This window comes from Leucopleurus acutus (assembly GCF_964270905.1).
Source record: "Leucopleurus acutus genome assembly, chromosome: 1".
Taxonomy (NCBI): Eukaryota; Metazoa; Chordata; class Mammalia; order Artiodactyla; family Delphinidae; genus Leucopleurus; species Leucopleurus acutus.
In genome coordinates, this window is record NC_139142.1 from 195,809,309 (window position 1) to 195,836,817 (window position 27,509).

The 27,509-nt window shown below is 44.3% G+C and overlaps 1 protein-coding gene across 5 annotated transcripts in view; it reads right to left on the reverse strand.

The window, feature by feature from the left end:
- Positions 1-27,509, reverse strand: part of FRMD4A (FERM domain containing 4A) — a gene marked incomplete at both ends in the record, with an annotated part of 616,891 nt that overhangs the window by 91,249 nt on the left and 498,133 nt on the right. For all 5 annotated transcript variants that reach the window (XM_082854721.1, XM_082854724.1, XM_082854723.1 and 2 more), the window contains 3 exons: positions 1,380-1,463; positions 13,206-13,228; positions 14,123-14,179. In XM_082854721.1, the coding sequence (XP_082710847.1) occupies positions 1,380-1,463; positions 13,206-13,228; positions 14,123-14,179 (164 nt within the window). The remainder of the gene's footprint in view (positions 1-1,379; positions 1,464-13,205; positions 13,229-14,122; positions 14,180-27,509) is intronic.

The following is a 27,509-nucleotide window of genomic DNA, read 5'->3' on the forward strand; positions in this document are numbered from 1 at the left end:
TTCCTTGCATCTCCTTCACCATTGGCTTCCTGAAAATGAACCGCTGGGAGGATAGAGAAGGTAAGGCCCAGGGAGCATAAGGAATTGGGGAGAGGGCAATTGGGTTCCACGAACAAGGCAACAGGAGTGCCATCTGGGGGTGTTCGTATGTGCACACTGCCAGGTTGGAAGTCTGGAAATTGACACGTGCAAAGTGTTTGCACGTTAAACCAATTTTGTTCTTTGAGGGCAAATTAGAAGGATCTAAAGCCACTATTTATGGACACCTATGTAACCAAAAAAAAAGAATGGCAACAAAACAGTTCAGAGAGATGAAACTGGGGATGCCAGCACACGGGTGGGAGCTCTTAGCCTCAGGGTTCAGCTCTTTTGTTTCCCGTCCAGCTGCCCCATCACCACTTGGTCTCTTGGCAAGAAATGATTTAGGTACTGGAGTTTCATCCTGCTAATGCCCTCTGCAGCAAGACGCACCCCATCCCAGCCAAAGGAATCCCTTAAAGCCACCCGGATGACTGAACAACTAGTCTGTCGACCGGAAAGGTGTCTGGACAGGATGAAATGTTAGTAAACTGGCAACTTCATAAAGCATATTACAGAAGTGCTTAAAAGTCATATGTTATAATTCAATAAGATTGACTTGTTCTGCGATTTTTGTTTTATCTTATTACTGTTTTTTAAATAAAAGCCGTCACAGTGCTTTTTGTCAAGGAGTCAGAAGGATGACTGGGGGAGCGGCATTTTGCTTTCAAAGGACAGTGGTCAGGGCTCGCTAGCCCAGCAGTATTTCAACACACTGCCCGGCAATGCAAACCCCGCTCCACTGTGACCTGAACCACAACCTGGGAACCGTTCAAGTGCCCGATTCATTCAGAGTCAGTAATTCAGGGCCCGACAGATGAACTATGGTGTAATGTTACACGGAAGCTAAATCAGGAGATATTAAACATTGTGGGAAAGTAAAAGAATCAATCTCTCTCTTCTGCAAAGAAAAAAACCCAGTCCTCCTCCCACACCTCAAAACCCCACACATCCTGTCATCAGATGACAAGGATTCCAAAGCGAAACTCTAGCAGCTCAGGAAAGACTCTCCAAGGAGGCAAACCATCTAGAGGGAAATTTTAGAAGGTTTTTTTGTTTTTTAAAGAAAGAAAATAGGGAAAAGAGGTCTCACACGTTTCGTGTTATTTAAATAAATGCAGAAAACAGTTTCATGAAGTCTCAAGCCACTCGATACAGTTTGCAGTCGCTGTCTGATTGGGGTCCAGGCAGACCCGTGGTGGCGGGGAGGGTGGACAGTCGCCAGGAGCCCCCTGCGTCCCTAGAAGGGGCTCCCTCCTGGAGGGGGGGATGCCTGGGGCATGCAGGGAAAGGGGGCTTACCAGTAAGCCAGGGAGGGGTGCTCCTTCAGAGCCTGCGTGGGAAGTGCTGGTAGTTTCTTCAAGTCCGTCCTCACCACTTCATTGCTGGAAGACAGGGCAGACAGGGAGCATGGCAGAAACATGCTCAGCCTTGGAGAAAACCACAGCACCACGCGAGGCGACCCGGCGCAGCCTTGTCCTCAGACCCCGCATCTGTTCCCCTTTAGTGAAAAGCGGTGCTTTCTTTGTACTTATTTACTTAGCAGAAATGCAAAAGAACACACAGCACGCAGAGGCCAGCGGCCTTTCCTTGTAGAGGGCAGGGCTGGGCAGAGCCGTCTCAGATGCCTGTGGGTTCCTTTCAAGCCCTGCATGCCAAGGGGGCACCGATGAGTGTCCCCGGGCAGCAGGAATGTGGGCAGAAGGGTCACCAGTTTCCCCACGGGGGGACCTTAGGGAGGTCTTGAGGGCCCCGCCGTGGGCTTTGAGAATGGACAGCTCGACTGTTTTTCTCCTTAAGCTGTTTCCCTCACTAACCCACAGGCCAGTTTTCTTTGCCTGGATTGAGCACATGCTAGAAACTGTTGTCCAAAATATGACAAATGCATAACATTTGCTTTTTAAAAAAATTTTTTTGATTGAAGTATTGTTGATTTACAATGTTGTGTTAATTTCAGGTGTACAGCAAAATGATTCAGTTACATATATATATATATAAGATATATATATATATATATATTTTCCCACATTCTTTTCCCTTATAGCTTATTGCAAAATATTGAGTAGAGTTCCTTGTGCTATACAGTAGGTCCTTGGTTATCTATTTTGTATATAGTAGTGTGTATCCGTTAATCCCCAGCTCCTAATTTTTCCGCCCCCCTTTCCCCTTTGGTAACCATAACTTTTTTTTCTATGTCTGGGTCTATTTCTGTTTTGTATATAAGTTCATCTGTCATTTGCTTTTGACATGATCCAGAAACAACTCAGAAAGTGTTAAGTGGATTATCAGGCGCAAGGAGGAGGTCTTACGCGTCCGGTCCCTGGACCAGAAATTCTTCCTTCCCTTCAGACTTGCATGATCCCAGGTCTGGGAGATTCTTTAAATTCCCCTAATTTAACCAGGGGGCTTCAGAAGCTTGACTCCCCTGTGGGCGCTCAGCAGACCCGCACCCCTGCGGGGACAGGGACATCTGGGTGTTGGCCCCCAATGTCTACCTCCAGAGCCAGTCAGCAGAACCCACTTGGGATGTGTAAAGGTGTCTCCCTGTACTGGTCCACCAGAGCGCCTCACGGCCCTTGCTGTGAAGCCTGCATTTACACACAGTTCTAACCCAGGCTATGGGAGCAGCTTCCGTTCTGCTCATGCAAATCAAGGCAGATATTGACCACCGGGACCTCGGGCAGTAGCATCTAGAAAGCAACGAGACAGGAGCTCACAGGTCAATACAAAGGAAGGAGGGAACACCACAGTCACACGCCTTTCTGTGGGCCTCCGCCCAGCCGGAAACACTGTCTCCAGCTAGGAACCAGCAGCTACCCTTTGGATGCCAAGTGCCAGTGGGCAAAACCATTTCCATACTTCAAGTTCATGTACCTGGTGACCAAGAAACACATGGATGTGACCTTATAGCTGCTCCCAGAAAGGGGATTTTTCAAGTGGACTAAGAAACAGTGACAGTGAAGTTTGTGAATCTTGGCTTTGGACAACCAGCCAGAAGGAAAATCTCAACTTGTAACTGTTGAAATCAATAAATCTATTTTATTTATTTTTTTTTTTTGCGGTACGCGGGCCTCTCACTGCCGTGGCCTCTCCCGTTGCGGAGCAACAGGCTCCGGACGCGCAGGCTCAGCGGCCATGGCTCACGGGCCCAGGCGCTCCGCGGCATGTGGGATCCTCCCGGACCGGGGCACGAACCCGTGTCCCCTGCATCGGCAGGCGGACTCCCAACCACTGCGCCACCAGGGAAGCCCGAAATCAATAAATCTAAGTCCTTGAATGGTTGTCACGTAGGTGGCAAGGGTTTATTGATAATTATCAATAAGTTGAATGTATTTATGGAGCCCCGGCTATAGGGATACATAAAAAAAGGATAAGCCATAGTCCTCATGCAAAAGGTTCTCACAATTCAGTGCAGGGAGTGAGAGGTGCGAATAAAAAGAGAACTGACTACATGGGCAGTACTGGATCATGTCCGTTCACACAACAGACTAAAGTTTGGAGGGAAGGAAGGCCCCTGTGGGCTCTGTTGTAAAAGTAGACTTTGGGGCAGGGCCCACATGGAGAAAAGGACAGGAATCTTATTTTTCTTCTCAGTGGAACACAGTACAGTATGGAGGCCAGGAACTGAAGAGATCAATCAGAACGGGTGGTATGGAAGGGTTAAGCAGACCAAATAAATGGCAGATGAGGCATAGGATTCTGAGGACCTTCCATGCCAGGCTGGTAGAGTTCAAGTTTAGCCAGGAGGCAAGGGTCAGCACCGGAGCTTTTCACACAGGTCACCTCCTTGTGTTTAGGAAAACTCAATTCCCAAGCAGAGTTTGGAATGTTTACTTGCATGTTATTAAGGCATAAAGGAATACTCAGGGCCCCGAACACCCAAGAGCCTACAGCGATGAGTTTCTGGGTCTTATCTTCCCTGTTTATGAACTATAAGCTCCCTGAGAACAGGCCTTTGTTTCACGGACTCATCGGTGCCTAGGGTGGCACCTTACAGGTTGAACATTTATCGAATGGAACTGTGAGAAAGACTATTAAGCTGAAGCACGAGTGTGGGTTTAACTCCCACTCATCACATCTAAAGTATATTTGGGGAAGGAAGGAACTAAAGGAGGAAGAGATTGTCTTACCCACTAAACACTCATTTGTTGGCAAACAAGCATCCCCGATGAGAGTCCCAGGTCTGACTTCCTGGCTGGAGCTGCAGTGGCTTTTTTTTTAGCGCTCCCCCAGGGCCAGGTGACACAGACAAATACAACAAGAAATCACGAAGGCGTGAAGCCCATCCAAATCCATTACATTCTGGAAGGGATCCACGGCTCTTAAGCTGTCCCAAAGGACAACTATGTAGAAATGTCCTATTTGCCTTTCTGCTGTCTGTAAACATCTGTAATGACTTAGAGGGGGCCAGCCCTGTCAGATGATCTGGCCATACCCTGGCTGCAAATCACAACGCTGCCTTAATGGGAGACCTGGTCACTCTAGCTCCAGAGACTTGGGAAGCTGAAACTGAAAGAATGTGCTAGAAGTTCCCAGCTTCCTCTCTCAAGATTTTCTACTTGGACGTTTCCCCCAGAGTCAGGACAAATGATAAATGCCCACTTATGAAATACCCTAAAACAGTTCCTTGTTCCAAACAGCGGTCAGTTTCCATTTCTAGCAAAAGAAAAAAGGTCTCTAGGAAAATCACTTGCTAAACTGAGAGTAAAACTGAAGTCTTCTTATTTTTAATATTAACCAGATTTTATTCACAACTTTTAGGTAGTGATTAATGCTGCCAGCAAAAACTTGGTCTCTCAATGACGCGTTAAGTCTTTGACTTGGGTTTTTTTTGCTTTTTTTTTTGTTTTTTGTTTTTAAGATGATGGATCGTGGTTCTGCTGTCTACCCTGCTCATAAAACATGGGAAGTTTGAATGATCTGCTGTGGAAAACTAAGGTTTCGAGCAATATGCGTCAACAAGGGGATCTGTCACAAATAACAGCAAGAACAAATTTAACCAAGACACAATAGAGTGAAGAAAGCAAAGATGAAATTTGATAGGACGATTAGCAAAATCCACAAGGTGCTTGTTTTCCTTTAAAAAATGACAAAACGCTTTTTCAGAAGATTCCCTTTGGGTTAAATGAGATGTCCATAACTTGCGGGACAAACCTGGGGCAGACAGAACTGGCTTCGTGTGGAAGAATTCTTCCTGAAACCAGTGGTTTTGAGGTGTCCTGGTACTAAAACACTAGAGCACTAAAGCCAGAAAGTTACACTAGCGTCACAAAAAAGGACTAACACAAAACTCAGAGACAGTAACATCATGTTAGTATCCTACTAACTCCTCCGTATTTCATGAGTGTATCATGAAGGTCAAGTTCTCCAGAGAGAGGGATTTCATAAGTTAAAAAGAGTATTACGGGTCCTCATTACCCGCAATTCCAAAAATCTGAAAATCTCTAAGATATAAAGCCTTCTCACCCACTTGGTGGTGAACCTAATGTTCGACCTTTCTCTCTCTCTTCCACTTGGTGTGAATATCCATATTCTGGTGCAGAAGCGTGAACAGACTGGACTCCAGGAGCTGCCTCAGACGCTGGGTGTTACGGTATACTCCGCGTTACCCATCTAAAACCCACAAAGTTCTGGGTTCAGAAACACTGGACCCTAAAGTTTCAGAGATGCATTGTGGATCTGTATTACTTTATTCAACGGTACAATACATCTAGAAAACTCTGAGACAGATGGATAAGGAGAGCTGTAGATTTTCTCTTCTTTGCTTATCTTAATAACCATGCAGGAAACAATTTCTCTCCTTCCCTTCCCTTCTTCTTTTTTTTTTTTTTAACCAAGTTGAATTTCATGTTCTAGCAAAGACAATGGGGACACTTGGCTATCTCCTCCCTACCACATACTCTCCTTCAGGGGTACAGGGAGGCTCACAGAACTGGTGGCTGGGGACGGTGCTTGTGAGGGTTCTCTTGTAGTTGTGTTGAGCATTTGCAGACACCAGGGAAGCACCTGCGGGTCCCTCTGAGATTCTTCCAGCAGAGGATTCTGGATTCTGGGCATGTATCATGGATAAATATGCCACACTAATTTGCCACCTGTACGGAGGGGCAAAATTACCAACATTTATGAATTATGTGCCTTTATTTCTGATGGTAATGGCTAATTTATCTAAGTAAAGATTTCTTTCTTGATTAGTGAGTTTGGTTTTCTAGGATTACAGAAAACATTTTTTGCGTTTCTAACATAGTTGTAAACTTGTAAAAATTCAAAACAAATTTTTTATAAGCCTACAATTTGAGACAATAATTCTACTCAAAAAGCTGTTTAATTTTCTATGTTATCCTTTTGAGTCAAAATCTTAATTCTGAAAAACTGACATAATGTCATAGCCATGAACCTTTTTGTTATTACCAAGGTCAACGCAAAATATGATATTGATATTAAAGAAATATTTAGCAAATGAGACACGCTGTCATAATACAAAATTGCCTCCTTTACGGTATATCTAAACAATTCCCATAGGATTGGAAGAATATTCTCCTGCAAAATACCCTATCTGAATACTTTTCTATGCTTGGAAACTGTGAATTACACACTTGAAAAGCTCAGTAAAATGGACTTTTGTGCACAAAACAAAGCTTTCTGTAATAACATTTCCACTTGAACATTTTGTTTCAAAATTTCAGATTCTGTTCCTTTCAAAAGGTCTTGCTGGCATGAAAGATTCCAGCTGCTTCTCCCTCTAAGTCCTTTAGAAGTCATGGGAAAATATCACACACCCCATTCTCTCTCTCTCTCTCTCTTTTTTTTTTTTTTAATAAAATAACATACAAGAATTATATAACTTTAAGTTCTTCCCACAAAAACTCTCCTTTGGGCTGCATGTATTTCAAGCTTAACAGATGACTTTTTTTCTAGTCATTTTCCAATAGGGAAATTTGCAAGTTTGGGTATTAAAGGTACTATTAGGTTATGTAAGTTGTATTCCAAATGTTGACTCTTCCAAACACAGCTGTCTGAGTTTTTTTTTTTTTTTTTTTTACTAATTATCTAAAAGTCTCAGCGAATCGATTTCTCTTAGTATATAACCCCATCAGCTGTTTTCTTTCAAGAGGCCAATTAAAACATTGTAGGAAAATATACCGCAAATGATCAAATGCTCTAATACTGCTTTAACACTGAGCTCGCTATGACTTGCAGTCGTACAACCACTTAGGTAAGTGCAAAGTAATGATGTTAGTAGATTCAGAATTGTGATTTTTTTTTTTTTTTTTTTTTTGCGATACGTGGACCTCTCATTGCTGTGGTCTGTCCTGTTGCGGAGCACAGGCTCCGGACGCGCAGCCTCAGTGGCCATAGCTTACGGGCCCAGCCGCTCCGCAGCATGTGGGATCTTCCCGGACCGGGGCACGAACCCGTGTCCTCTGCGTCGGCAGGCGGACTCCCAACCACTGCGCAACCAGGGAAGCCCAGAATTGTGATTTATAGACCACTGCCTGAGATTAATCAACTTTCAACGCTGTCTCTTAGCAGGGCAAGAAAATAATGTCATCTTTTTAAAGATAGTAATCTGTACAAATGTTTGTTACCAAAAAAAGTCTTTTAGAAGAAAATCAGCCCTTTATCTTCTTTTCCTGTTGATCTTCTAAAATTCTTCCTTTAACCTATGACTGCCTAAAAGGCATCATCTAATCTGACAAAAAAACAAAACAACAAAAGCCTACAAATAGGGAATTTTCAGATACCAGTAAACCTAGTTTCACTTGCAGTAATTCACAAATGCTCTTAAGAAAGGCAGACGAGATTTCATACAAAGAACAAAAAAATCAAGAGGGTACTTTTTTTTTTCCCCACAGAAATTTCATTTTATCTTTCTGGCTTAGTGAACACATGGTTCCATGGTTTACAGAAGAGGAAATATTAAAAGGTCTTCACTTTTTTTTTTTTTTTTTTTTTTTGCTTCTAGCTGCTCTTCTAGAGACCTAAGACCAGGCAGTCCGTGGAAGCTGAAAGGAATTTTTCAGGACAAATAAATACTCCAACTCCTTTTCTAAAATGGAGGTAAAACTCAATTTCCCTGCTACTCATTTCTATTGATGGAGTAACGTGTTGCTCTATTTCTAAAGCATTATTATTATTATTATTAAGAAGCAGAATTGGAACCCTGTAGGTTGATAAATCAGGGTCACAGTAAGACTCTTACTGACCCTGGAACTCTGATAAGCAGATATTCTCCCACTGGCACCAGCCTTTAACTTCGTACGGACGTCACAGAAACTGACCCCTCTGTATTCAATCACAGCGTTGCTTTTTTGACGTTGGTTGCTGTGTTTCCTTGGAATAGACAACCTGCAGATGGAGGGCAGCCTCCCATCACCTCTAAAGCACATGATGAACTTTGCCTAACAGGTGAGCAAAATGTGACCCACAGAACTTTACGTGGGATTTCCTTAATATCAGCCCTTTTCAGGTGCTGTTTGCTTACTGGTCCTTATAAGTCTTTTAATGATCAGCATCAATACATCCGGTTCTCTGGAACAAAGATATTTCCAGGTCCCAACAGACGGCCTGGGGTAACCAAGCTTTACCGGTCTGGTTTCAATAAATCTTGTTAGCAAAAAATTCTACAGAACAGATGTTTTTTTACTAGTCCCTGTTAATCTGCGGATGATTCTTTATATCAAAGGCAGTATGATTTGGGAATGTATTTATGTGTCTCAGCATAAACTATTTTTAATCAATTCACCGATTTGGTAAAATGTTGTTAAAATGATTATTTTCCCTCCTTTTTTTTTTTTTGGTGGCCCCCTTTCAGAAAGGCTGACAGAAAGTAAAAAGTGAGGCTATTCTCAAAATCAGAGTATGAAGATTAGCCACTAGGGTTTTCAGTTAAGGTCCCCTTAGGGAAAAAAAGCAAAAAAATCAAATTCTTTAAATAATACCTTGCTCAGTGCAGTGTATTAATAAGTCTTCTATTACATTAAATTAGAATGTAACTATACAGTTTGAATGTCCCGTTCAGTTGACTAAATTAGGTGTTCCCTGAATTGACCTTTTTAAAGACAAGAGTATTATTTTTCTATGGTAACCGAATGTTTGAAAGAATTTTTTTTGACATCCTTTATTGGAGTATAATTGCTCTACAATGTTGTGTTAGTTTCTGCCGTATAACAAAAGTGAATAAGCTATATGTATACATATATCCCCATATCTCCTCCCTCTTGCGTGTCCCTCCCACCCTCCTTCTCCCACCCCTCTAGGTGGACACAAAGCACCGAGCTGATCTCCCTGTGCTATGCAGCTGCTTCCCACTAGCTATCTATTTTACAAGGAATTTTTTTTTTTAATAAGAAAAATCAGTGCTCGGCACTTAAACCACTGCAGAGTTTATGATGAATAAAGTATGTATAAAATCCTAGAAAATGTGTATTAGCTGACTAATGCTCAGGAGTGATTATCAAAGGAGAACTTTTTGTTTTTAGAACTGTTTTGACCCTTTTCAACCTAATATTTGCTTATATAGCTGGCATGATGAACAGTTCTTAGGCTATTCAATTGTTTTAAACAGAAATGCCAACTCCACTGATTTCCTCATTGTTGATGGACATTCATTTTTTTTTTTACATACATATGTACCAGGAAATGAAATACGATCACTACATGCTTTGCTAAGGAAAACAATACAAGGGAAAAAATATTTTTAGATAAGACGATTTCCTCAACCTTTCACGATATCTTACAAATTTGTCTATGCTAGAATATGAACATGGGTGACATATATTTCTTCCTATCATGGACAGTACTTCCTATCTATACCTCACTCATTTTCTTTCAGCAACACTGAACCCAAGATTTCATTGTCAAGCTCAGTAAGACAAGGAAGTGAACATTTCCATTCACTGGAAAGAAAAGGGGGTTACGTAAGAATAAGCCTTCAGGGGTCTGCTGAGCACAAAAGAGTCCAAAAGGAGAAACAGAACAGCTTGTGAGTTTCATGAGAAACAGCAGTTATGGCTCTGGGTTGACCTTACATAGCTCTCGTTCTATTAAAGTAATATCAGCACTTTCGACTTCTCCATTTTGTAAAAAGAACCCTTTTCCTCTTGTACATCAAGGAACTTGCTCCCCTAATATGTAGATTTTTTTTGGCCCAACTGAGTGGCTTGCGGGATCTTAGTTCCCTGACCAGGGATTGAACCCGGGCCACAGCAGTGAAAGTGCTGAGTCCGAAGCACTGGACCACCAGGGAATTCCCATAATATAGAGATTTTTAATACTCCTTCCACATCAATGTAATCTGCATCTATTCACTGAAATGCAAACATACAGGATAATAGCATCCTGGGCAAAGTAGCTTTTCAGGAAGGCAGAGATTCAGGGTCACCAGGCTATGAAAGAGTTACTTTGCCTTTTGTGTGCGACCATTAATTTCAAAGGTTATTGGATCCTCTAGGTTCTAGAAGATCTCAGAATTAAGCCCTGGACCACGTGCTGTATAAAACGCTTCCCCGGTGCTCTAAGTTGGCATCTCCTGTTACAAATGTTACTCAGGAAAATGTACTGTGTTTACAGGGTGTGTTTATAAGTCAAAGCCATTCAGTTAAATACGATTAAGATTATAGAGTCCGGCATTCATTAATAGAGCAAAAACAACTTTCTACAATACTGAACTATGAGGATGGGACATCTCAAATGCCTGATGTTTGGCCACCAAACCAAATGTTATGGGGATCTTCCCAGATGTGGATGGGAAGAGGTAAAAATCAAGGATTACTTCTCTTGTTCCGAAACTCCGGGCCACTCAAGCATACGAACCGTGGGCTTGTACAGAGAACGGTGTTTATCAGGGAATCCCAACTTCTGTGACGTGAGTTTTACGCTGGGAGATAAACTGACCTTTTGGATAAGGTGTCTGACCTCTCCCCTCCCCTGACGGCTATTTCTCACCCCAGACAGCTGCTGTTATAAACAAACTGCGAGGGAACACTTTGACAAATGAAGCCAAACCAGGATCCTTTGTTTCTCTGCAGCCAACAAGCTGGGATTCCACAAGCTCCTGAGGGGGCCATGAGTTACTGGAGGCCAGGCCTGCCCTTCCTCCCCACTGACCATCCCTGTAGCCCCGCGTTCCCAGGATCTGCGGGGCCAGATGACGCTGTTCTCAGCTCACATTCCATCCTGTCAGGGGACTCTCAGAAATAAATAATATTTACAGCAGAGTTCAGAGCCCGTGAAAGAAAAGGCAGGGAAAAGTATCTTCAGAGTAAGTGGACCGGACAATGGAATCCACTGGATCTGTGGTTATTAAACCATTTTTTCATGGGACTTTAGAGCCTTTTGTAAATAGATATGAACCTGCACTTACCAAGAGCCTCAAGTCCAATACCAAATGAAAGGCATAAAAAACTAACAAAGAAAAAACAGAACAAAGTATAGTTTCTAGATCCTGAAAATGTTGCACTCAATCCATTCGGTCAACAGTTATTGGCCACCTACAAGGTCTCCTGCTAAGGCTATAAATAAACCTTCATCGTCCCCCCCAGAAAAAGGACTACCTCTGTTTCATAGCAAGAACTTGGGAAACCTAAATAAAAGGGGCCTGGAGGCCTCCTTCTACAAATAATCAAACTGAGCTGAAGGGACTATATTTTAGGATCAGGGGTCGTCCCACTACAACCCACTGGCCAACCCTGCTTGTTTTTATGTGGCCTGTGAGCTAAGCATGGTTGGGAAAAAAATCTTAAGAAAAAAGTCTTAAACGGTTGGGGAAAAAAAAATCAAAAGAAGAAGAATATTTTGTGGTACATGAAAATGTATATGGTATTCAAATTTCTGAATTTATAAATAAAGTTTTATTGGAACACCGACATACTCATTTGCTTACCTACTGTCTCTGGCTGCTTTTGCACTTAGAAAGGGAGGGGTGAGTAGTTGCAACAAAGACTGCGTGGCCTGCAAAACCCAAGTATTTACTGTCTGGTTCTTTACAGAAAGTGTTTGCTGACCCTTGTTTTAGATTGTCAAAGAATTTTTTTGGTTTTGCTGAGATATCTGAGTGAGAAAATATACCTCTGCCTTTGCTAGAAAGCCTTAGAAATGCACGGCGAGCAGAGAGAAGGAAGCTAAGACCTGAAAAACCAGTCAGCATGAAGTTGAGAAGCTGGACAAGTAGAGGGAGACCACCAGGCGAAGTAGTTTAGGCGGCATCAGATCCCCCAAAGCAGGAGAAAACACCCAAGTTCCTTCACGGAGCAGAGGTATAACCTGCATTTCTTTTTCATACCAAGTTTGCTAATTTCCTAATGATGGGCCAGGATCCCACGCCCTGATGCTGTTCTTGTACATGTGGTTGAGTCTTCATATCTCTAGACCTTGATTCTAAAGAATGAGCTATACTGGACTTCCCTCAGGGGAGTTCAATAAAACAGAATCCCAGGAATGATGTCTGTCTTTGAGCAGACAGTCCTGTTGGTGGATGGCTACAACCCCTACTCTGTCTCCAGTAATGATCAGGAGAGACTGGCACTTCAGCCCTACTGGTCAACGGGCCACGCTTAATGACATGAATGACGAGGTTGAAGTTTGTAGATCTACAGGGTTATTAAAGCAGGGCACATTTTTCCCCGTGGTTAAGTCTATGTTCTCTCCCTAACATAACATCTGGAAAAGGAAAGACAGTAGAAGTGGGATATTTATATTGTAACACTTTCATGAAAGACATCTTCCTGCGGGCTAGGATTTTGTACCTTCAGGGTTGGAACTAAAACAGAGGAAAAAAAAGATGTTTGCGTCCATGGGGTTCTCTCTATCACTATAGTTCATACCACAGTGATAATTCAAGGCTCCACGAAGACACCTAGGCGACCTGACACACCTCAATACAATGGCCATGTGTGACAGTGGGTTCTAACCTCAGCCTCTTAGTAACTTTCGTTTGGTGCAGAATATCCTCCTATCACTGGGCTTTCTCTGCCTGATGTATCTATTTCCGTTGACAAGTTGGGAACTGGATTTCAACATTAAGATATAATATTAATAAATTGCTCTCCTACGAAGAAAAGACAGAATAGTTTCTTTTAATAGAGATGCAACAGAATACATTTTTAAGCCAAAAACTCTCGTACACTCACCTAGAAAAGTCTCCCTTTGCCTCCTGTAGAAGAAGAAAATTCAACATCAGTGACACGTTCTGATCCCACGTTACAGATTTTAAAATACATTGTAATGAAGTCCTCTACTGAATCAGTCCGACTGACTGCTGTTTCGTCCTATCAGCTATACTAATATAATTAAGGAAGGACACGTGTATTTACCACTTGACTATGAGACAATTAAACTTCAGAAAGTTATATACAAAGAAAGTGATTCATAAGGACAAAGGGAAAGTTTCCATTTCTAAGCCCTGATCTAACTTTTTCCAGTTTAAAGATGCTGAACCTGGATGTCTGTCTGGATAGCACTGTCTACGTGTCCATGTCTTGTGTTATTTGTTGTTTTATCTTGTATTGTGGGCTTTTGGAGGCAGGGACCATGGAACCTGTAGTGCATTAGCATAACGCCTGGAACATAGTAGTTGCTCACTAAGTCCTGCTGAAGGAGTAAATTAATGGCATCATTTTAGCTCATCTTGCCAGTGTTTCTAATACTCAGTAGGCCTCTTTTTCACATCAGCTAAGGATCTTTTCCTTGTCTTTCATGACAGTGATTCTCCTGGCAATTCATTCCTGCTTTTTACTTGGCTTTCTCCAGTGACCTGAAGAAAAGGGGGTCACTGGATGGTCTCAGTTTCTCCCAATCTCAGGTTATACACACAGTTTTCCTTTGCAGAGAAATACAGTCTCAACATTTTGGAGAAGGACAGAGAATAGAGAAGACTCTATTTGCTGCCATGGTATAATTTCCCCAGTAGCTCTTTCCTGCTTGTGGCTAAAAATAACTAAGAAGTCAAAGAGCTAGTGGATATAGCAACTGCCACGCATGGTAAGTCTTATTCCTCTTTCTTCTGTGTGTGGCCCTGGCATACAAAGGCGAGGGGGAGACGACTTACCTGTAAAATATACGAGGCTAATTCAAACACCACTTCACTGTCAACGTCAATCAGCTCCTGAAAGGAAAACCAAGGAAGATAAGTTTGGTCCTTTAATGAGGATTTCTTTAGGATCTCTCCCCAAAGAGGATGGGTATTTCTTTCCTAAGGTGTTCCCTAAAATCTCAAGCACTCATAGAATATCTTCTCTGAATTACTTGGACCCGAATGCTCCCTGACACGCTTTTTACAGCTCTTAGAATGAATCCAGTGGTCCTGGGTCTACACAGTTGCCTTCAGGGCTTCATCTTTGTCTACATGAGAAATTAAGGGATGGGCCAGTCCCCGGCTTTTTACAAATCTGTCAACCTGATTAATCAGCAGAGTAAGGTTACTTGATAACCACATGCATTTTTCTTTCCAAACTCTACTTCGGAACCAGGAATAAGGCTCTACTGAAGAAAAGGTTACAGTGGGATTGTGACTCTTTTAAAATTAAAGAAAATGAAAAATAGAATTCCCCAGTTGCACCAGCCACACCTCTTTCATGTACTCAATACTTCGAGGCAGCTGTTGGCTACCATGATGTCAGAGCACATGCAGGGCACTGCGCTCATTGTAGAAAGTTCTACTGGTCCGCACTGTTAGAGAATCCAAGTTTAAAAATGCTCTGTTCTACAGATTGCCAACAAACACATGAAAGAATGCTCAACATCATTAATCATTAGAGAAATGCAAATCAAAACTACAATGAGATATCATCTCACACCTGTCAGAATGGCTATCATCAAAAAATCTAGAAACAATAAATGCTGGAGAGGGTGTGGAGAAAAGGGAACCCTCCTGCACTGTTGGTGGGAATGTAAATTGGTACAGCCACACTGGAGAACAGTATGGAGGTTCCTTAAAAAACTACAATAGAACTACCATATGACCCAGCAATCCCACTACTGGGCATATACCCTGAGAAAACCATAATTCAAAAAGAGTGATGTACCAAAATGTTCACTGCAGCTCTATTTACAATAGCCAGGACATGGAAGCAACCTAAGTGTCCATCAACAGATGAATGGATAAAGAAGATGTGGTACATATATACAATGGAATATTACTCATCCATGAAAAGAAACTAAATTGAGTTATTTGTAGTGAGGTGGATGGACCTAGAGTCTGTCATACAGAGTGAAGTAAGTCAGAAAGAGAAAAACAAATACAGTATGCTAACACATATATATGGAATCTAAGAAAAAAAAAATGTCATGAAGAACCTAGGGGTAAGACAGGAATAAAGACACAGACTACTAGAGAATGGACTTGAGGATACTGGGAGGGGGAAGGGTAAGCTGGGACGAAGTGAGAGAGTGGCATGGACATATATACACTACCAAACGTAAAATAGATAGCTAGTGGGAAGCAGCCGCATAGCACAGGGAGACCAAGATCAGCTCGGTGCTCTGTGACCACCTAGAGGGGTGGGATAGGGAGGGTGGGAGGGAGGGAGAAGCAAGAGGGAAGAGATATGGGAACATATGTATATGTATAACTGATTCACTTTGTTATAAAGCAGAAACTAACACACCATTGTAAAGCAATTATACTCCAATAGAGATGTTAAAAAGCAAAACAAAACAAAACTCTGTTCTCTAGTTCTTCCCCCAAATATTTAATCGTGATCTATGGACATGGTCTTAAAAGGACATAAGTCTCTCTTAGGTTTTTAAAAAAATCCTATGTATATATATTTCAAAATGTATACAGTCCATATCTCCTTGTATCTAACAGCTTGACTGAGGTATAATAGATACAGAAAGAAATTGCACACTTAGTATATATAATGTGTTACTTCAGACATATGCAAACACCTGTGATACCATCACCATGTTCAAGGTAATAAACACCCATCACCTCCAAAAGTTTCCTTGTGTCACTCTGTGTGTTCTTCTCGGGGGGAGGTAAGAACACTTAATGTGAGATCTACCCTCCTAACAAGATTTTAAGTGCACAACACTGTATTTGATACACAGTTCAGATCTTAGAGACAAAGGAAAGCCTGGAGTCCACCAGCACGCAAGAATAATAACCAAATTAACTGACGTTGTACTTCTGTTATCAAGTACAAGTAGAAATGCCTACCTTTCTTTTCTCTCCTTAATACCCCTAGATCCTACAGTGAGTGACTGGAGCACAAAGAACTAGCGCTAGCACCGACTTAGACCTCAGCTAGCCCAGCCACCCGCTTTCATCGAGAACAGAAACCAAAAACCATCAAGGGACTCCCCCAGAGTCACAAGGCTTTAGTGGCTGTGATGGGGCTGGGAAGCACCCCCAAGTTCTTGTCCGGCATCTGACCTTCTGGAGGGCATGCTCTCCCCCAAATCAATCAGGTCACAGTCTCAGCCAGCATGGTCTCAGGACCACATGTAGCATCAAACTTAGCTAAAACAAGGGTTACTTTTTTTTCGAAGTATAAACCGAACTCTGATTCACAGATTTTCTAATTATTTTTGTGTGCTCCAGAAGTGGCCCCTGTGATTCAGAACAATGCATTGAAGCAAGCCTGTGTATTTCAAGGGAAGGATATCCTGCAGGCTCTTTCGAGCTTAGAAATTTCAAATATGGATAATAATGTTTGCTACCGAACCACCTTGGAGCGTGGGCTAAGAGAACTAACGAGAGACATGGAAGGATGGGGGACAACAATTCTTTATGTTTAACCGGCTGAAGGAGCTTTACGGACACTGTAATTGATACAGACTGTCCGTGCTGGAGTGTGGAGGAATGCTTGGAATTGCAGTCCTGGGATTACCAGGTCCCATCAGAATGTAAATCATTTAACAGTGGACAAATGATTTAACAGGAACACCGTACAGGGTTTCCACAGTGGATCACTTCTACTCGCACTGTGTGCCCTTCCATTCCCACCAGTCGACTTCCTGAAAGTCGCTGGTGTGTACTTGTCAGCGTACTCCGTCAAACATTTACGCCGAGGTTGCAGGCAACGGTCAACGGTGGCTAATACTTAACATCCCAGGAGAGGCCAACTCAAAGCCAACCATGGGGAACAACCCTGTTAAGTGCGAACATTGTTTTTAGTTCATTACTTGACTCATCTGCTAAAGGGAAACATCTATATCTTTGGGAAAGAGGGCAGGAGTGCGGAAGGCGGAGGGCGGTCGTTTTCTATTTGATTTGATTTTACACAGTCCATTCTGCAGTTCCAGGAGAGGCTGTGAGACGCTAATCGCACGGCAGCATTAACTGTAATGTATGTACCATTATTCAGAATCAAGCTACCAAAGATGCCCATTTAAACATCGAACCTGATTTATACTTCTCTCTCACTGACCATATGTGTCCTCAGGGTAAGTGGGAACTAGTGCCTCTAACTGGGGTGAATTTCCACTTTCTCTGACCTTGACCATCTCCCAGTGAAGATATTAAAAACAATGAGAGCCAGAATGTGACCGGTAAGAGGGAAAAGGATTGAAGAATGAGGTGGCCCAGACGTCCCCACTCTTGCAAAATGTGACGGGAAAGAGAGCTGCGGTATTCCTTCTCACCGTTTCCATTTAGTATTTATTGAGTTCAAGAATCATGGCATCATCTGTCCTCAGAGGAATCAGTACAGAGTCTAAATGGTGTTTATAAGACCCAATCTAGGAACGGGGATGGGGGTGGGGGAAGAGATGCTCCCTAATGGCGAAGAACACGCTTTCCTACCTCGCAGCCGCTGCCTGATTCCCTGATGTCTCCTGTTTATAATACCTTCCCCCGTTTATACCTCGTCCTCCCAGGTGATTTTATCCCCTGTGATGGAACAGAGCTCTAGATTTCCTGCCCACACCACACACCTCCCGTTGTACCTCAAACCCTGAGAGCTGAGCCCCCGTGGGGAGAAGCGGACAGATGTTTCCAGGGATCCGCCTACCATATAACATTCCAAAGATCACTGCACCTTTTTCTCATCTGGCTTCTCTCAAATGCAGAGGTGGCTCTGTTCAAGTGTTTCTGCTCAAGCAGAGCAAATAAACCGAACACGATCACGAAGAGTTCGTGCAAAAATCCCACACTTTCCTGGGGCAATGGGTTTTCCCCCGACCGAGGGGGAAATGCAGAAAGATGGGGATCAGAAGGCCCTTCAAGGAAGATGTACGGATGTTGCCCACCGGCATCACCCACAGGCTGGACAGGGGACGCTCCTCTGTGCCCCCAGTGCCCTGAGAGCCATGTGAGGAGGGGTGTCGGCAGGGTTGTCTGCCGAGCTGGAGGCTTCCTTGGGAATCTAGGGTGGTCTGGTGGGCATGGAGTCATTTCCTCCTGAGACTCACTGCTAACAGGGGGATACTGATGGGAGGGTCAGTGACGTCACGGAGGTCACGTGTCCTTTGGACATCTGTCTTACTTGCTACTGAACCACGTGTGCCGCTTTCTGTGATCTTCTGCCACGCGGTATGGACAGACAAAACGTGACTCTCTGCAGGGTGTGCGTGTGTGTGTCTGTGTGTGTGTGTGTGTTCAGACAGGGCTGTGGACGATGGCATTCTGCATTGCTCTACAAGTTGCCGAATGAGGAGGCCTGAGGTCATCTATCAGCAGCCTCACGGTTAACAATATGCTCAAAAAGATTTCCATTCTGAGGGTCTCTGAGTGTTCCAAAGAGAGAGCCCCATGAGAATCCCCAGTGACAGGTGTAAGGACGGTCTCCAAAAGTCCTGAGAGCTGGAGGAACTCGTCACGACCCCCTTGCTCCAAGGGCCCTGGTGGTGATATTCAGACTCAACAGAGAATCTTAATGAAAAGCCTTCCTCCTTGGTCAGAAATTCCAGCTCTCATGGAAGATTCGTGAGAGCTTTATAACAGAAAAGATGATGAGCAACCACATGGTAGGTTGAAAAGATTTCAATGAGAATGACCTTTGCCAAGTCCAAGCAGAGCGACCTGCAGGGCTGCCCCACGGTTTTTCTGGTAAATCCTCACCCACTGTAACCATCTTTCTTTGTACCCGCAAAACGCCCGAAGAGGATGGTTTCTTGCCATCTCTTTAAGACTATTTCTACTCTGGGGCATTGAATAAATACATCCCTGGACCTCTTTGAGTTTCATCTTCCTCGTCAGTAGAATGGGGAGAACAATTTCTTTCCCAATTATTGTATTGAGTCTGGTGAGGCGGAAATGTAGAGGTGATTTGGAAACTCTGAGACTCACTACAAATTTCGGGTCTGCATTATTTATTTTCACTTACTGGCATTTCTGAATCATCTGAACTCCACAATTTTGTCTGTTCTTCAGCATTTTTTTTAGCATTTATTGGAATCTTTTTTATTTTTTTTACATTTTATTTTATTTTTTAAAAAACTTCTTATTGGACTATAAGAATTTACAATGTTGTGTTAACTTCTGCCGTACAGAACAGTTATACATATACATATATCCACTCTTTTTTAGAGTCTTTTCCCATATAGCTCATTACAGAGTATTGAATAGAGTTCCCTGTGCTATACAGGAGGTCCTTGTTGCTTATCTATTTTATATATAGTGGTGTGTATATGTCAATCCCAATCTCCCAATTTATCCCTCTCCCCTTTTTCCCCCGAGTAACCATAAGTTTATTTTCTACATATGTGACTTTATTTCTGTTTTGCAAATAAGTTCGTTTGTATCATTATTTTAGATTCCACGGATAAGTGATATCATATGGTATTCGTCTTTGTCCGACTTATTTCACTTAGTATGATAATCTCTAGGTCCATCCATGTTGCTGCACATGGCATTATTTCATTCTTTTTTATGGCTGAGTAATATTCCATTGTATACATGTACCACATCTTCTCTATCCATTCATCTGTTGATGGACATTTAGGTTGCTTCCATGTCTTGGCTATTGTACATAGTGCTGTAATGCTGTAATGAACATAGGGGTGCATGTATCTTTTTTTTTTTTTTTTTTTGGCTGCGTTGGGTCTTCGCTGCTGCACGCAGGCTCTCTCTAGTTGCGGCGAGCGGGGGCTACTCTTCGTTGCAGTGCACAGGCTTCTCATTGAGGTGGCTTCTCTTGTTGTGGAGCACGGGCTCTAGGCGCACAGGCTGTAGTAGTTGTGGCTCGGGGGCTCTAGAGCGCAGGCTCAGTAGTTGTGGCTCACAGGCTTAGTTGCTCCGCAGCATGTGGGATCTTCCCAGAACAGGGCTCGAACCTGTGTCCCCTGCACTGGCAGGCGTATTCCTAACCACTGTGCCACCAGGGAAGTCCATGTATCTTTTTTTTTTTTGTGGTACGCGGGCCTCTCACTGTTGTGGCCTCTCCCGTTGCGGAGCACAGGCTCCGGACATGCAGGCTCAGCGGCCATGGCTCACGGGCCCAGCTGCTCCGCGGCATGTGGGATCTTCCCGGACTGGGGCACGAACCCGCGTCCCCCGCATTGGCAGGCGGACTCTCAACCACTGCGCCACCAGGGAAGCCCCCATGTATCTTTTTGAAAAAGAGTTTTCTCTGGATATATGCCCAGGAGTGGGATTGCTGGATCATACGGTAGTTCTACTTTTAGTTTTTTAAGGAACCTCCATGCTGTTCTCCATAATGGCTGTTGGACTCGCTAGTAAGACTTATTTTTTAAGGAGGTGGGCAGCATTGTGTGTGTGTCTACATGTGTGTGTGTATCGGTCACCACGTATATCATCCCAGTGGGTCCTGACACCCACATTCAGCCTCGTTGAGCCCACGTGACGCCGTGTTTCACTGCACAACCTACAGTGGCTATGGGAAGGCGCCCCCAGGCCATCAGGGGCTGACGGGGGGGATAAGACTGATGTGATCTTGCACAATTCCTCTCTGAGCCCTCTGCCAGTTTCTCATCAGTCAAGTCCCTTCATGTTTGTCTGGGGCACTCTCTCACTCGGTGGCCCGGGTATTTCTCCCGCTGTCCACTGCATACAGTCCATTTCACGATCCTGAGGGATCTCTCCTGTAGAGGTCACGGGCACAGCCCAGATGATGGGTCTGCGTATGTTTATTTCTAGAGAGTTGAAGATGGAAGTCCCTCTCTGTCCTCCTTCCCTTCCTCTCTCTGTCATGCGAGCACATACACCAAGCTGGCAACCCTCCATCTAAGAGATAATGACCAGGATTCTGTGAGTCTGAGACAAATGTTTATGTTGGTTCCTCTGTCCTGTGGGACTTGATTCTGGGCTTTTGTCTCTCATCTTCAGACGAGATATCCTCTGCTCATTAGCAAATCTCTTGGAAGATCTTGGATAAAGGTTGCTTATTTTAATTTCAGCAAGAGTGATGGTATTTAGACCAAAGTAGCAAACTTGGCCCAGGGATGACTGTTTGAACTTCAATCATATGTGACGCTCTTAGTTCAATGGGGACATCTAGGCACAGAAGGCTGGACCAGACCCCCTAGCGCACAGAAAGGAGGAATTTTAAGTTTGTTTTTCTGACATGATCTGCTCTCAGTGGGTACATGTAGGCTCCAAACTTGGTAATTTCCTAGGAAATATGCAAATCCTTTCTCCCTGGGATTGGAAACGAAGCCATTAAAAACAATTTACTGAGCATTGACCAGGCGCCTTGTTTAGTGAGAGGTCAGTGGAAAGTGATCATCAAAATTCACTCAGAAAAATGCTGGTACCAACTTCTCCTCCAAACCAGGAGACATACTTCTGTGCGTCTTCAGATGGTGGCCACTGGCCCTGCTTCTTTGGTTATCATTTCGGACAAGGTAAATTCTGAGATCAAGCATTTAAATGTGATGGATGTATATAAGGAGTGGACGGTCAACCCCTTCCGTTCAAACGTGAGATCCATAACAGGGCAGCTAGTTATGTTGACCAGTCCCTCACTTCACCCAACTTAAATCATCTAAGGATCAAATTGCTCCTCTTAGGAACTGAATAGCAGTGGAAGGTCCTTCAGTGTAGGGGCCTCTTTTCTTTCATTCATTCATTCATTCATTTATGGCTGCATTGGGTCTTTGTGGCTGTGCGCGGGCTTTCTCTAGTTGCGGCGCTACTCTTTGTTGCGGTGCGCGGGCTTCTCATTGTGGTGGCTTCTCTTGTTGTGGAGCATGGGCTCTAGGCGCAGGGGCTTCAGTAGTTGTGGTGTGCGGGCTTAGTTGCTCTGCGGCATGTGGGATTGTCCCGGACCAGGGCTTGAACCCGTGTCCGCCGCATTGGCAGGTGGATTCTTAACCACTGAACCACCAGGGAAGTTCCGGGAGCCTCTTTTCTTATCTCTCGGAAGGTATGCCTCTGAAGATGACAGGAAGCTGGATTTCAGAATTCTATATTTCCCTTATAACTTTAAGATCTATCATCTAAGGGAATCCTTCTTTTTAAAAATTAAAAAAAACATTTTGACATTTTATGACCTAGCACATGTTGTCTGCAGAGCTTTTGAAAATTATTGTGGTGACTAATTTTGACAGCCAGCTCACTTTGCCAGTGGAGAACTCCGAGCAGGCAGGATTCAATCCTGAAGGTGGTGAAAGTGCTGAGATTAGAGTCCACGTCCACCCCAGCACTCCCTCTAGTGTAGCAAGTCCACTGCCCCCCACGGGGCTGACTGATGGGCCTTCTCCAGTTGACAGAGGAAGCCACATCCCAAGAGAGAGACGACCAGATGGAAAACTTGGCAGGAGAGCTCTGCTCTCCTGGGTCACTTCCTAGGAAGCACACATCATCCTAGGCTCACTTCCCATGGGAGTTTTCCTCGGAACTAGAAACACATTTCTCAATGAGTTTCGTCCATCCCTTGGTCATAAGTTTCCTTTCCATCACCCCCTGTCCCCTGAATGAGTCGAAACACAACAGAAATGCTGGTGAAGGAAGTGGCCATGTCGGGTGTCGATGACCTCTTTTTTGTGGTACGTTGGGCCTCTCACCGCTGTGGCCTCTCCCGTTGCGGAGCACAGGCTCCAGACGCGCAGGCTCAGTGGCCACGGCTCACGGGTCCAGCCGCTCCGCGGCATGTGGGATCTTCCCGGACTGGGGCACGAACCCGCGTCCCCTGTATCGGCAGGCGGACTCTCGACCACTGTGCCACCAGGGAAGCCCTGATTTTTTTTTTTTTTGCAGTACTTGGGCCCCTCACTGTCGTGGCCTCTCCCATTGCAGAGCACAGGCTCCGGACGCGCAGGCTCAGCGGCCATGGCTCACGGGCCCAGCCGCTCTGCGGCATGTGGGATCTTCCCGGACCCGGGCACGAACCCACGTCCCCCGCATTGGCAGGCGGACTCTCAACCACTGCACCACCAGGGAAGTCCCGATGACCCCTTTTGACACGTCTTCCTGCTTCACTGAAAGGAGGCGAGTAGAGCCCCGCTCGTTCCTGACCAGATTCTAACTTTCTGCATCTTGTACAGATTATGACTGTAATTTCCTGTTCTTTTGGTAGAAAATAGGGGGATTGTAAAGCAAGGAGAAGTGAGAGAGAAATCCACTGCAGTTCTGCTTTCTGTCTCCTGGTGAAGAGTGGAAAGTGAGAGCTGGCATTCGTGGTTTGGGGAAAATGACAAAACAAATGAACAAAGCAAAACACCTTTCCTTGCTTTTGTGCTGTTGAAGAGATCAGAGGTCTGCTCTCTGGAGAAGATGATGCGTAGGAAGCTAGGATGAAGCAGACCGAGAGCTCAGGGATTCAAAAGGGGGCCTACACCCTAATGGAGGTCACTCCGTCCCCAAGACCCTGAAGCGGGAGGAGACATCCCAGGACTGAAGTAAGACATTACATCCTCTGGAGACAATGAAGAGCCATGAGAAAAGACACGAAGCACTGATACTTAGGGTTCCCACTGAAAGAAACAGCTTGCCACTGGGACACTCCACAGGGACAGCCACAGAGGACCATCCCCACCTGGGCACTGGGAGCTTCTGAGTGCCTCACTCTTAAATATGGATGGAAAGCCTCCTACATGAAAGACAGAGACCAAAATAAATAGAGAAAAAAAAAAAAAAAGAACTGGAAAGAAACACAAAGGAAACAGAACGTGCATGATAATTAATATTGTTGGAGTGATAAGAGGATATTAGGCTCAAAGACAATAACAGGATTACATGTATATAAAGAAAAATCAGATAATATGAAGGAAGTCTGGGAAATTCAAAACATGATGGCAAAGGTTAAAAAATCAATAGAGGAGATTCAAGATAATATTGAGGAAATCTTCTAGAAAGTAGAACAAAATGACAAAGATGGAAAATAGGAGAAACCAGGTATCAAAGCAGGAGGCTGTGCCCGGCATCAGATTAACAGGAGCTCCAGAAGGAGAGCACAGAGGAAACAGAGAGACATCACTAAAGAAACAATACGAAAAACCTCCCAGAACTGAAGAATACGAATGTCCAGACTAAAAGTGCCCGCTGAATACACAACACAGTGGGCTTACAAAGACCTACTTTAGGGCACACCATCCTGCAACTTCAGATGAAGAGGAATAAAGAAGAAATCCTAAGAGATCCCGTGGGTGGTCATGGAGGTGGGGGGAGTCCACATACAGCGTATGGACTGCAGACTTCACCAGAGCAAGAACTCTCAAAGACTCTGAGGCAGCACCTTTGATATTCCGAGAGGAGTCATTCTGTATTTCCACATCAGTCAAACCATTAACCAGATATAAAAGCAGAGCAAAGGCTTTTGCAGATATGCAAGGACCCAAACATTTTACTTCTCATATACGCTTTCTCTGGGTTACTGCAGGATGTTCTCCAGTGAAACAATGTTGTAAAACAAAACACAGGAAGACTCGGGATCCAGGAAGCAGAGCACCCAGTCCAGAGCTGGGGTGAAGGGAAGACGGGATAGGAAAGGGGCATCTTGGGCTGAGGGCTATGAATGAGGCCACGTCCAGACAGGAACAGAAGGACAGAGGACTCTAAAAGGGAGGTGCCTGGAAAAACAACAAAGGCAGCAGCAACAAAACCCAAGCTAAAGAGAGGAATGGATGAATTATCTGATGCAGATGCAAATTAACGTCGGTAGACATTTGGGAATCTGTAGCTTCTGGAAAAAAAAAAAATGATGGATACATAGAAACTAAAACAAGTAACAGCAAGGCAATTATTATTACCTTTAGGTAAAATAACTGGTTGTCTAAAAAAGGAATCACAACCTTAGGATGCTACTTGGATTAGTCATAATAATGTAATGCTGATGGGTATGGCTTTTGCCCAGAACTGTGCTATCACCATACTGGGAAAATGGGAAAAGGAAAGTGTGGGTGGTTGCATAGGAGACCTCAATCCTCACCTACCTCACGAAGAATTCAGTACATCAAAGATGGATAAATCAAGGAATAACACCCTGTGCCCATTATTTACAAACAGAGAGAGGCAAATACCAGAAGAAACAGCTAAAATTGCTGGAAGCGGCAGGAGTTGCGGGGGGGGGGGGCGGGAGGGGGGAGGGGGGCTCTTTTTCATAAACAGCCTCCTAGAGCCATGTGGCTTCTAAACCACGGCATATATTACTTAGATAAAAATAAATGTGAACGCGTTAAAAAAGCGAATGAAATAAGGACTTGGAGAAGCAGGAATAAACAGCTTATGGTATCTGAACAACTTAGATTCTAGTACGTTGTAGGAATCGCTCCCCAAGACACAGGGAGTGCGCTGGGTCAGCTGGTATCAGCATCACCTACCGGTTACGTGTCTGGAACCACTCTCAGGTCCATCAAGGCCTCCAAAGCGCCAGAGGGCAGTGTGGGCAGCATGCAGAAAATCGCGGCCAAGGTGAGCTCAGCTCTGATTCCAAGTGAGCAATTCTATCTCAGCGGGAGCTAATAACGTGCCTGGTCGGGTGCTAACCACCTTCATGTCTATCTCGCTTAATCTCCCCAAGAAGGTGGTGGGTTGGGTCTTTTAATATCCGTGTTCAACCAAAGAAGAAAATTAAGCTTGGAGACGTCACAGAAGGTGTCCACATTTATTGCAGTCGCTAAGAGGCAGAGGTAGGAAGGGAACCCAAGTCTGTGAGCCACGGAGTCTAAACCCCTAATCACAATCATTCTGCTCCCGGGCTTTCCGCCATCTTTACATATTTACAACTGTGCCAAGCCTGTTCCACCACTTCTGGTTCCTTGTCTTTCACTAAGTTACTAAATCTCTCCAGCATCGGTTTCCTCCCTCAGTACAGCTGATGATTCCATCCCACTCATGAGCCTCAAAAAATGTAAGACAAGTGAAAAAATTTTTATAGACTCTAAGTGTCAACTTATGCAGATGAAAACATTATTTTTGATGATGGGAAGGAGACGGGTGGCCTTGTGACGCGATTCTGTCCCCTACGTAACCTTCAGAAGAGCCAACTCGGGCTCACTGACGCAAGTCACTAAGCTCCAGGACAGATGATGAGAAGAGACAGCTGGGGTTCTAGAAGGGCACACACCACCCAGGTCAGCAGGCAGGCTGATGGCTGTGGGCACCTGGACCCTAAATGTGGCTGGCTCCGAATGCATCACCTCTTTAGTTCTGGGGATTTCTTTTTTAAAATTTCCCATTCATCCCAGAGTCCTCTGTGATCATTATGTTCAGAAGCACTGAAATCTTCACCTTCAGCTCAGCATCTGTGACTAGACTGAACTGCACAACTCCGAGAGAAACCACGTCTGCTCCCTTAACCCAGGGGTCTGTATAAGCACAGTTTGGGGCAACTTTTTACTTGCTGGGGTTGAGGGCGATTTCATCCCAGTCAGCGACTTCCCAGGCATCTACTGCCCAAGTCTGCCCCCTGGTGGACAGTCCTCACTTTTTATTCCTGAATTCTTCCAAAGTGCTTTCACATGGATTAAACAAACACCATCAGAGCCGCTTGCCACCTACGAGGTACATTAAGACTGGTATTATTATTTCCACTTTATAATGAGAAAATGAGGGTTTAGAGAGAGGAAGAAATTTGCAAGTCCCTGGAACTACACGCAGCGTCTTTGTTCTTCCATTCAGCAAAACCCCCAAATACTGTAGTCTGAGCGCTCTTGGGCTTGAGCCCAGGTTAAGTCTTGGTTCAGCAGTTGTCACCAAGCGAGGTTCTTTCACAGAACTGAATCTGATCACTACCACGCCCTCCACGATTTTTAACATTTGCATTCAGTGGAGCTATTCTGTGCAGTGATGTGCTGAAGAACTTCCAGAAGGAGAAGTGATGGCTGACAGACCGCTTCACCTGTGTGTGTGCTTTAATGTGTAGTCAGGTGTTGCAATCCCTCCAAACTACGTTTAGTTAAACAGGAAAATACAGGCAGCGGGATCTCCTCTGAATACAGCCATTGACCATGTTACAACAGGTGTACTTGGCTTTGAAGTTCTCTAAGGAGAGTCTGCCCTCCAGGGCACAGTGCAGCCCAGCGGGTGAGATCTGTGATCTGGAATCAGGCTGCCAACTTCAGCCCTGACTGACTCTGCCATTCAGTGGATA